General features: G+C 40.4%; 1 protein-coding gene across 1 annotated transcript in view; it reads right to left on the bottom strand.

Annotated features, from left to right (window-relative positions):
• LOC106636655 (uncharacterized) overlaps nucleotides 1-12,685 on the bottom strand; it is an 82,695-nt gene that overhangs the window by 58,879 nt on the left and 11,131 nt on the right. Inside the window, exon 3 of the mRNA XM_089592653.1 lies at nucleotides 5,146-5,307. Coding sequence (XP_089448779.1) covers nucleotides 5,146-5,307 — 162 coding nt within the window. The remainder of the gene's footprint in view (nucleotides 1-5,145; nucleotides 5,308-12,685) is intronic.

Here is a 12,685-nt window from a genome sequence, read left to right as displayed (position 1 = left end):
CGTAGAATTTTCCCGTGTGTATAATTACAATCCGTACAGGTGTAATCAAGGGGATGCACTGAAATAGTCGCTGACAACCGAGGCAGAATAAAGATGAATACTTTTCCTCTACGAAACCAATTGTTTCATTTTTTTTTTCTTTTTTACATTGAGAAAAGAGGGGGTGGATCAGCCAAGCAAGTTATGGCATCTCCTGAGGTTAAGTTAGCGAGAAATCCAGTGTACTCAACTAGTTCTTTTTTTTTTGTTATCTCAAGTAGGACGCGACAACACGCGTATGAAACATCGTACTATTAATGTAAAAAAAAAAAAAAAAGTTGAGGGACCATAATTAACAGAAATCGTCAGTGGCCATACTTAGTTATCGTAGAATACATTTGTTTTTCTACTTCGAATATGCCATCAAAAACATCACGTACATTTGACGGGCACATTTTTTTCTTCCTTCAACAGCTGAAATGTAACAAAACGCAAAGTCATGCATGAAAAAAAAGGCGAAACCAATGCCTCACATAGGCACACAGAAGCGATCAAAGTTCCGTATCGCGCGTGAAAGTATTTGTCACGTCGACTCATGATCAGTATGCACACGTTGCCGCGACGCGTAAGAAAATTTAGCGTATACGCGTAGAGCTGTAAAATATAAACGAAAAAGGACAGCTACGAAGTATAGAGATTGGCAGTACTGAGGCGTGCGTTAAATACATATGCACTATGTATAAAGTCAAGTTAGTGGTATATGAGCTTCAGGACACCGATTTCGTAGTGTAAGTATAGATGTATATTTTTTATACGGGCGAGACGTGCGCGTTGGTCTAACTGTCTAATTTCATGAGCGCAATTGACTTCCGGCCGAGTGCGCCCAAACTGCTACTTCCTGATGGGGGTCGCAGTGCGTTTTTATTATGGCTGTCTATGCCTACACACACCATGTCGTCCGGCCTACTTTCATCGCTGTATTGGGTTTAGAGAGGAGACGAGATTATTATTATTTTTTTTTTTTCCTCTCCATTATGTATAATAATAATATAAATGAACGATTCCGTAAAAAATATTACATATTGTGTTTATGGTTGAACAGCAACAGTTATTTAAATCCAGTCGTGTTTTTCTTAATACTATGTATGATTTGTAAAAAGAATATCATATTTGATTCAAGTTCACTAGCCAATTAGAAATGGCTACAACACAGGGCACAGTATAACAGAATAAAAAAAATCAACTTATTATTTATGTACAATGTATGGTATTCTTTAAAAAAAAAAAAAAAAACAAATCATAGTATTGTTTTTTCGAACCAGTCAGACAACAGATGATTTTTTGAGGAATCGCTCACAAATGTTCCCGAGGAGCTAGCGATATTAGGTACATACATCAGGGAAAGGACAAACAAAAACGGGAGAGAAATAACAAGAAGCACACTAGGTACACGCTACATGTGTAACGTATGCGTTTTGCACCTCGGAAGGAGCAGCTGCAGGTTCTTCATCCCTCTCTCGGTGAGAAAATCCGATCTTACGCGCTACCGTGATTAATCGCCCTCCCCCTATTCACTCTTGTTTACCTACAACACGCGCATCTCCGTGTACTCCACAAGTGCGAGATTTACGGGGTTTTTGTGTGTACCGCTTGCACCTGTTTATGTACACGTACGAGTGACGAGAGCGAGTTTTTTTTTTTGTTTCCCACCCGATTTTTTCATCTATCGCCGCGCTTGCCGATTTCTCGATCGGTATAGTTGTAATTCCAACGCGTTCTCGATTTTACCCGACAAGCAAAGAGATTCTTTTCTCATAAAAAAAAAATAAATTACTTCCAACTCATTTGAATTTACGTTTCTCAATAAAAGTATACAGACATATAATTCGACCGATTGCGTCTTTGAAGCGCAACGCAGTCTATGTTTTTTTTTTTTTTTTTTTTTTTTGGCTCCGCGCCCGTGACGTCTTATGAATACAATAGCCAACCGCAAGCAGGGAGTTTAGCGCGGCACCTGTCATTAAAATATACATATTTGCTCGGTCTAATTTTAGAGAACAAAGGGGATGATTACACCATCATCGGCACGCGTGATTTTTGGTCTCGGTGCTTACGGGTTTTCTCTCTCTCTCTCTCTCTTATTCACCATTCTCATTGAGGCTAACCATGCCCCTACCCTTGACGGCCAACTGCTCCAGATCAGCGATACAATGAGGCTGCTTGGTGTCACTCTTGACTCTACCCTTTCTTGGGGCCCTTTTGCTACTGAAACCTCTCGAAAGAGTTATGCTGCCCTCGCTCGTCTTCGGAGATGCCGCGATGCCTTGCCCCGTTCAATTCGCCTGAATATAGTTTGTGCCCTCGTGTTCCCCCATTTTGATTTCTGTTCCGGAATTGCGTTGGATCTATCAGGTGTTTTGGTCACTAAGTTGTCTCGTTGCAGAAATGCTGCTTTAAGATTTGTCACCGATGTTGGTCGTTCCGAACACATCACCCCTGTATACAGAGCACTTCGTATACTGCCTTTTACCGAGCGACGAGTGTACCTCTCGTTATGCCTCTTGGTCTCAGTCTTGCGGAATGGTCTACCTGAGTACCTTGCTAATCAACTCCAGTTTAGGTCTCTTGGAGATGGTGGCTCTCTTCGTCGCTCCCAATTTGATTTGGTGATCCCATATGCTAGCACCTCTTACGTAGCTGGTCCGCGACTATGGAATACTCTTCCGCATGATCTACCCCGATGCTATGATCGACCCTGTTTCAGGGTGCTCTTTTACAGTTATTTTATTAAGAAGACGTTTGGTCGCCTATAGTTTGCAGGGATTCTGCTCATAACGCGTTACTACATACTAAATTGTTATGTTTTTACATTTGATTTTTTTTTGTTTCCTTTTCTTTTATATATATATGTATATATTTTCTTTTTGGATATATATATATATATATATATATGTGTGTGTGTATGCATATGCATGGTTATGTGCGTATGTATGTATATATATGTATATTTTCTTCCTTTTAAGTTTATTTCTTTATTTTTGTTATACCTTTTTTTTATGATTTATTAATGCGAATTTTTTTAGGCTGATGTCATTGTATTAGCTCAGTCATTTTGTTCTTTTTATAATATAATACACTATGCCTCGGCGTTGTAGGACCTTGAGTCCATTGTCGACTAAATAAATTCAACTCAACTCAACTCTCTTACGAAAGCAGAGCAGAGGGGACAGAAAGAGAACGATCCGTCGACGCTGTGTGCCGGATCGCTGTTGATTTTGCTGCCGCAATGTAAATATAAGCGGGCGATGATGCACATATACATGTGAAGAGGGAATTTTAAGTTAATTTCTCACGATCCTCAACTTGAGTACTGTTTGGAAGAGTTGCGGATGCGCCGTCACGAGACCGTGGATCTTTTATTGCTTTTTTTTCTTCTTGTTTTTTCGTCTTGTGTGTGTGTGTGTTTTTTAGGTGACGCAACTTGATTGTTTTCAATGACAAATGCATTGATCATACGAGGATAATGTGTGGTGATTAACTTTTTTTGTTTTCGTTTTTTTTTCTCTACGCGTGAAGGTTGTTTTTAACGAGTTTCGTCAGGACAATAATCATCGAGCCACTAAAAAGAATAAAAATAGTAAAGATGAAACGTTTGCAGTTTATTTTTTGTTTGGGAGTATCGAAAAAAAATTATTTGCATAACAAAGCCTGACTGTTTTTTTTTAATGGACATATAGGAGGTGTATCTTGGTACATGCTGTGACTCAAACTTTCAAGAATAATTATTACGCTCCTTTTTTTATTTTTTATTTTTTTTTGGCTAAGAGAGATGAGCTTAAAAAGTAGGACGGTACTAAAAATAATTTATAGCTTGGAATAAAAATTTTTGGTTTGTGCTTGTACGACAACAGGCCAATGTTTGTGTATTATTTATAAGGTAAATTTTTTTATTTATTATATCCATTACATTATTGAAAAAAAAAAAAAAAGAAATTTTTACTGGTGGATGTATGTACACGTTTATTTTTGTTACATTACATTACACGCAGAATTTATTACTGTCTTTTGTTCCACTCGAGTAAACTTTATTAGAGTGAAATGGGTATTAACTGTGAGTTGACTAATGGAGCCTTTATATCTTACTATCGCTAAAATTAATAACATATGGTTATAAAATAAATATGTTATCATGAAAATTCTTAACTCTAACACAATGATTAATAATCAACTAAAGCCCATGACCTTGATGTAAAATTTTATTAATTATTCATGAATTTCTTTCTAATTCGTTATATTAAACGAATTATTATTTTTGTTTCTATCGCTGTATTCGCAAAGATGCAAAAAAAAAAATAACTGATAACAGATCACATTAAAAAAACAATTACAAGTTTTCATCGCTCTTCGATAAAAACCAACGCAACGATAATAACGAGCCACCTAAGGCACCTCGAGCACGGAGCGCCTGTATCAACGGCAACCAACCACACGCGCGTACCCGGTGTTGCCGGTATCCGGGCTCCGTCGGGCGAAAGTAAATACATTCAAGCTGAATTCCGGGGGGGATGTGAGGCTAATGCACTTGCGGTTATCTTGCCAGCAATGCATTTTTCTACTAGCTCGGCTGTACGTAACTTACTCACGTATTCCCTCTCGCGGTAGGTATATCGCGCCACGTAGTCAATCGAAAAACGCGAAGCAAGTCATTGTTCATTTTTGATTTTACATGCTATTGATTACTTGTCGAGAATCAATACACCCAATATCAAAATGCGGGATCAATTAACGTGTAGGCGCGCTGCAAAGCGAGGAAATTACAATTTATGCATCCTCCTTCGTTTATCCCCCCAGAGACCTACTTGATGTAGGTACCTACACCTATAGGGCACTTGGCATGCAAATTATGGTAAGAGGACTTATGCATCACCGATACGAATATGAAGGTGTTGCTCGATTTGTTCGATGTATATCCTCGAGCGGATACCTCCCTTTTTTTTTTTTTTTGCATATACACAGGCATGATTCAACTCGATGATTTTGAAAGGTTTTCCACGAGTGCTGGATTTAATTTACGCACAACTACCACGCGTTCGTATGATTATGTGTACGGAAAAATCAAGGCTAGGGGAGGGGGATGAGACAAACGAAAGATTAATCGAGTTTTACCTGTGGTCCGCTGGCCGTTCCTTATGTGAATGACGCTCTCGTTGTCGGAGTCGGAGCCGAGCCAGTAGGTGGTGCTGCTACGGTCCGAGTCGCTCTGCAGATCGTCCGACGTTTCCTCGAGAATCGTCTCCAGGTTAAAGTAATCCTGCACCCACATCCTGTCTGTAACAACCGATGGAACAATCAAATTCAGCGTCTTTCGACTATTTCATCGCGCGTTTTATTTACCACCCCAAACTTTAATTGGGTTGGTAAGCAAATAAAGAAAAAAAAAAAAAATGTTTTCCCAAATATATCTAAATACGCTGTTGGGCTAACGAGGGCAATTGTCGAGGAGCCAGAGAGCGCGCAGTTATAGCAAGTAGGTCGTTCTAAACCAGCTGTAATTGCCATAGCTCGCTTTCTCGGTGGCTTTTCAAAAATTTTCTCGGCTCGCGCATTAAATATACAGAGCGCAAAATGAACTCGTGTGTATATATACTTGTACTCGTGCGAGCAATGGATTCCCGCGGGATTACGGAGGTTCGATGATTTTCTCCAAGTGCAAAGACAGCAGTGACACTCATACAACAATAACCATTCGGAGTCCCAGGATGTCTATTGTTTTAAATGTTTTTAACTGGATTTCAACTTTTAATATAAGCTCTTGGGGCCGGCAATGGATTTAGGACCATTTTTCATTAAAGAAATAATGGACACGGTCTCCTGACACTTTGATTAGTTTAACTGCTTTTTCTGCATTTTGAGGAAATAATTGAGCCTCCATAACAATTTGTTGTATCGACCCGCACCATCGCCGCAACCGATTAATAGAGACTCGATTATTGGAGCATCCAAGTGCATACAATGTATTGACCGTAACGTGGAAGAGCAAACGGAAAAGAAAAAAATTGTAAGTGAGCGATAAGTAGCATTGGTGGTACAAGTATAACGATGCTAACGAAAAGTAATTAACGCGAGCTCTCTGGTGCAAGTTATTTGCGCCCGATGAGGTAACTTTAGGCGTCTGTTGGCATTGGCCAAACACGTGTTTTATAAAAAAGGTAAATTGTACTTAATTCACCCTCGTTTGAATGAAAAAGCCGCGACAATTCGATAATTTATCACTTGCGCGTGTGCAGACACATTTCACGGGCAGGGACTTTCGTTGGACTTCAAAGCGAGCCGTCAAACGTGGCTCTTGGCTCTCGCGGAAAGAAAGAGAGACTTTACTCCCGCGAATTGCGGGCAGAGATCCTTGGCTCGCAGCCGCGTGAGATAATCCGGTGGCGCCACGTCGGAAACCCGCTCTCTTTTTTTTCCATCCCTTCTTTTCTTTACAGATCATTGCCACCCTTTCATTCAACTCAACAGCGCACGTAGAGAAACCTAACTACCTTTTTTTGAAAAATAGTTTCTCTAAGTGGCTCTTTCCCCCCCAAAGGTTGAATGCCTCGATGGTCGAATCGATCCTTGTTAATCAGTAATGTATACAGATTTGCGGGCAAAAAGAGCAAAATTTCACAAGCCAGCCTCATCCAGTCGCTTGCGGTACAGCCAACAGCGATTATGGCAACACGCGGGAGTCATCGCCGTGTACAAAAGCGATTAATCTCGGAGAATCCCACGCGCGATATTTTACAAACGACGCGCTCGTACTCTGGGTATATAACATAAATATACATATACTGTTCAATCCGAGGCTTACGTCATCATCATGCCCATATACATCCTCCATGCATATATAATATATACATATATTACACGAGCGAGTGTATTATAGGAGCAAAGAGAGAGACTCGCTGCTCGAGCGATTATGATTAATAGCGCCGTTTCCGTGCAACTCGCGTGTATTCTTCTCCTCTGATCCACGAATTCATCCGCTACTTGGGTCATTCACACACATAGACGCGGGTGGCAACTATATGCGTGCAATCGCAAGGAGTTCATCAACCCGTGGAAGTTTCCTTTTTGTTATGCGTACAGAGAGTCTCGCAAGAGAAGGGCGTCCTTTATCGGTTTCCATGAGCTATGCGCTCCTATAAGACGTACACGTGTAGGGAGAGTTGACGGGAACAATGACGAAGAGAGGTGTGGCTCTTTCTTCCACCCTCCGAAGGATAATATTGGAACGTGCGAGGAGTGTTTGAGCGTATATAACGTGTTATTTGCGAGGGAGACCGCTCCGGCGTCTCTGTGTGTGTGTGTATATATTTGCACGGGTGTACATAAGAGAGGTTGGCTATTAGCGATGGGTAATGACTATATTGTTGAATTTGGTGATTATTCGTTGTTAACGGTATTAGCGGTGATGACGACGACGAATGGTGAGTATACACGAGTAACGCCTGTATAGTTACTTATTTAATTCATTTGATAAACTAAGTGAACGGGGACTAAAAATGCACGACTAATCTTCGTTTTTAAGTAAAACAGATCGATTAAAAGAATTTTTCATTTTTCGTCATTCATCAGAGATATTCATTAAAAATTAATCGAAATGAGATAGACACGAGAAACAAAGATATACTTATATTTGTTATCAAATCGAGCGAGTAATCGGGTGTTAATGAGTGTAGATATAACAATATTGTCGCTACATCTTTTCACATAATCCCCTATCTCCGATACTCAATTGTAAACAAAAACTTGATTCATTAACTTATACTGTCAATGACGACGAACTCGATGATAAAATAATAGATTTTCCAAATATATATTTCCCCGTATTTGTCACAAACAAACGGCGTTGCGGTCGAGTGAGCGATAAAATTTTTTTCAACTATATACGAACCAACGCTGCTCACTGTTGATACGGTATGTTTATATATGAATTCACGATTAAAGATCTCGCGTGCATACCAACATGAGAAACACGCGAGTTGTGCGCGAGCGAATCAAGAGGGGGTAAAAAAAACGGGGCGGTCGCGTATAATAATCAGGCGAACGGTGCAACAGGTGGTTCCCCGTTCACCGGCTATATAACGCGTTTGTACGCGTTCACGTGCGAAACAGATGTTTTTTTTTTTGTTTACGACGCAGGGGGCTCTCGTGCATATCGATACAGCAGCGTAATGATATTAGGTATACGAGCGAGAGAAATGGTATTTTTTACGAAGGGAGGAAAAACAGATGTCGGTTGCTAGGACAGCCAATCGCGTGCCAGAAAATTAGCCCCTTCTGTCCTTTCCTTCCTTCGTCTCTCACTTGAATTAGAGTTGCGTATGTATATTTATAGCCATTAGTACTGCGATGATAGCTTCGTATGAAAAGATTAGAAGAAGAAATTAGTTGTTACGAAGATAGGTTGCTTGGATGTATATATCGTGGAGCTTTTATTTATTTAAGTAACGTGTGGTATTATATATAAGTAACACTTGTTCACCCGGTATACCGGAAAGGGAGGATAATTAACAGTGCTTATTGTTTCTGTTTTATTTCATTCTTAAAAACTGCTCAAAAAAGAAGGAAAGAACGATTAAGTAATTTTTACTGTAAAACTACGGGGACATAGGAATTTTCACAGTAAAAATACTGAAAAAATTACTGTAGTTTTTTCCTTTGTGTATACCTACGTGGACACATAAGATCACTTCAATAATTCGCAGTAGGTATCCACCAATATTTTATCGAATGGCAAAAATCTTTTCTCTTTTTATTGATGAAAATTTACGTTTATTTAACGCATGGACAAAAAGAGATAGTGCCACGCAAGGAGATTGCTATACTAGAATGTTTGTGTGTTTTTCACTTCATGAACTATATAAAGAGATTATTCCAAAGTTCCGACGAAGATCAGCAAAAAGTGCAAATCGATCGAGTAGCGGGAATAACAAACCCACATGCGCGCGCGCACCAGATTGTGACATCACATTTAAATTTAGATCGCGCGTGCAAAGTGATATACATATGCGTGATTTTCGCTTTAATATTCGCTCATAGAGTACTTACATAAGTATACATATCTTAACAACCCACGCGCACTTCTTTCCCTATACACATCGAGAATCTTAACGAGTATCCGCGATCGAGCACACAATAGCCTCTGTTACCATGCCGTCGAACATTTTCCACAGCACCCATACATACATGTAATACATCAGATGATTTTGGTAATTTGATTCCAGTTGGATTATCACTGTATCTTTTATCAAATTCCTTAACAAATGCCTTTAAGTAACGTCATAAATTCTACTCGAATGATTGCTCATGCAATCGATAATCCATCACGCCTATACAGACACAAAGGTTTTTATAGAGTCGAAAACATGATGCCGATTTCATAAAAGACAAAATATTAAAAAAATAAAATAAAATTGCGCTATCTCGCGTAATTATTGAGTACAGCTAAAATTCGATCGACGAGCATATATACATACGTGCACAGAGCCGCAGCTTCTCTCTCGAGATCGACCCTGAAATTCCTGGCATGCGCGTTACGCATACGCAACGCGAAACGAATCTACCGCTCGCGTGAACACATACATATGTGTGTGTGTGTGCACGTGCACCGTCCAATCATCATCCGCAGCAGCGGCGGAAGGGAAAAACTCCGCGAGCACGATAATGGCTTTTTTACGCGCGACAACGGCATCCGATCGGGAAAATCGTAAAGATCGTTTCTCGGTTCCAAGTCCAGTCTGCAGTACATAGGCACGCCACGCCTGGTACTTATATATATATACACGTGACGTCACCTTTGTGATTTTCCGCGGTATGCACCGGCATGCATAAATATAGTGTCTCTCGTATATACCCTAGTTTCGATTTGAAAGTCAATTTGCCGTCAGTTTCACGTAATGTATGTATGTATATATACGCGCATAGCGGGGTACACGTATTATAATTCGTTTTCTACGGCAACGGGTTCTCTCTCACTCAAGAGAGAGAGTGTCGTGTTGCACACACGCGTGTATGCGTGTATATATCAAGTACAAAGTAAAAAAAGGAATTTAGAAAATTAAGGACACGTGGAGTGTCTTTTTTATTATCATATCCATATACGTGTACAACATGACATGTGTACCTAATGGTTTGGCGAAAAGAATTTCCGGGTGAATAAAAAAAAAAGAAAGATCATTGTACCGTTGAGCGATGCTGCGTTGTATACGGGGGGGGGGTATAAAAATGACGAGGCGGATGGTGCACGCGCGACGTTATTTGACGCTAATTGGCGGCTTCGGGATGAATTTCGCCGTAAAGCGCGTTCCCGCAGCCCACGGTGCATTGCATATATATATACCTTTATGTAGCCGGGGGTTTTATCTCTTCGGCTTTTGTTCTCTCTTGGAAGAAGAGGAGGGGGACGAATAAGTACAATGGGTTCGCGAGAGATGTACGCGCACGAATGATTCCACAAAAAAGTCGAGTTTAGTTTTGGCAGTGATGTCCATTTGTGACTTTTCTTTTGGTTCATATTTTTTGTTCTTTTGACAATTCACAGCCCTGCAAACTCCCTCTGTTACGATTCAATGTAAATTTTGTATTTTATATCATTTTACGAGAAACAAACATTTTGTTCGGTAGCACATTTGATGTTGTGTACAATATAACACATGTGATTTTTATTTTTTTTTTTTTTTCAACATCAGGAAAACGTCAACTTTTGTCACACTCGTAGTGCGAACAAGTCGTATGAAAAAATTTGTTTCCACTCATAAGTAAGTACGCGTCACGTTGACGTCCTCCGTTTTCGAGCCAAAGGTGCAGCAGCGATTAATCAACCGGCATATACATAAACATTACTTTTTTCCAGAGCACATCATTAAAAACTCGCATTACCCATCCGGTTCCACAATAAACGCGTATACGCTTCCTTCGAAGGCCACAACTCGCGTACGATAATTACACGCGCGCGCGGTATAAATATATATACCCAAGACGCGCGATTATACCGAGTACACTTGTAAATTTTGATTTCCCATCGTACCGAATCCAAAAATAAGACGCGGCATCTCCCCTTCGTTAATTAACGATCCGAGCCACGGATGGAAAGCCGTGGGGAGGGGGGGGGCAGACACCGCGTGCAGCCTAGATACCCATAAACACTTGCAGATACAAACTTCGCTCTCTATAGGTAAAATCGGAACTCGTGCCGAACCTCGTAATTATATATACGCGCACACACCCGCGGTCATTAACGTAATACACGATTTCACGGGGACGCCCAGACGCGGATGGACCGAGGTGCTTGTACATTATACGTATAAGATCTGGAGCGCACGTGTCTCGCGTGCAGCTCGCGGATTTTCTCCCAGACGTGCAGTTATATAGTGGCGACGACCCACAGCACAGCGGGTCTATTGTTCGCACTTGGGTAAACTACGTCCGCGGACGCGAAAGTGCGAGAACTCTGGACTTATCGAGATCGCGTCGAGCGAGTGTAATACGTGGATATCAATGCGTGGAGGATCGGAGATGGAGAAGAAGGGAGTGTGTTGTGCGTTGTTGCGTGGTCTCGTTGAGCTGCGGGCCATATGGAGGTAATGCAAAGGTGTATACTGCATGCAAATGTTTTGCGCGATATATGATAAAAAGAGAAACCGATCGCTCGTTTGAGAGAGGAATAATAGTTGCTGAGATGAAGTTTTGATGAAAGTCGGGTATAGGGTATATACTGCTCCGCGGGGCATGGGGTTTCGACTTGATTGAAAGTTCCACGGGGTCTATACGTGGGATTTTTTTTTTTTTTTTTTACTTTCCTTTGTTTGCAAGTTTTTTGCACCACCGATTGGAATATCAATAACGTAAAAGTATACCCACAGGTGTAGCCCATAGCTTTACGATTAAAATCAATTTTATACTTGTTTATGTATGAAATTCAAGAATAAAAAAGAAAAATCCAGTCTTTTCATTTTTAATCGTCTCAAATAGAATCAATTCATAAATATCGATTAATATGCAAACAGCGAGTCAAATGCTTTACCATAAAGATAAAACAGTTTTATGTAAAATGTACAAATAAAACTCACGCATACATATGTTCGCGAGTACGTCCATATATATACACGTCCATTGACACACTTTAAGAAATCGAGATCGATCGATCGGTGCCATCGGTTATTTTATAGATTAATATTCAGCCGACAAACCCAAACGACCTTTCGCATTCTTATTTATTTGCGTTGACGACCGCTGCTGTTTCGTTATCCAATGAAATTATATTAAATAATAATACTAAATCACAACAATCGTATCAACAGCCACGATTGCACAACCGATCGCCAAGGCGGAGGGAAAAAAAAAAAAAAAAAAAAGAAGCTCTGTATAGATCGCGAGAAAGTTGAGCGCCATAATATTTATGTACACGTACACAAAACACAAGGCAATGCATCAACAAAAATGTTACGAAGGAGTCTTGAGAGGCAAAAAAAGACGCACTACTGTACGTATACATATGCATATAGCTGTAGTTTACATTGTACTAGACGGTATTGTGTAGATCATTCGAGATTTAAGGGCAGCATCCGGTCTTTTTTAAGTAATGAGAGCCAGGAGGAGGGGGTCGGGGGAGGCGGCACTCGTGGTTATCGCGCTTTCGCATCGTATACACGCCGGCTTA

Source organism: Copidosoma floridanum, unplaced genomic scaffold, assembly GCF_036245765.1.
Source record: "Copidosoma floridanum isolate Cflo_tuat_1 unplaced genomic scaffold, Cflo_Japanese_pri ptg000019l, whole genome shotgun sequence".
In the NCBI taxonomy this organism is placed as follows: Eukaryota; Metazoa; Arthropoda; class Insecta; order Hymenoptera; family Encyrtidae; genus Copidosoma; species Copidosoma floridanum.
Note: the sequence above shows the minus strand (reverse complement) of the source record. Positions and strands in the feature narration are given on the sequence as shown.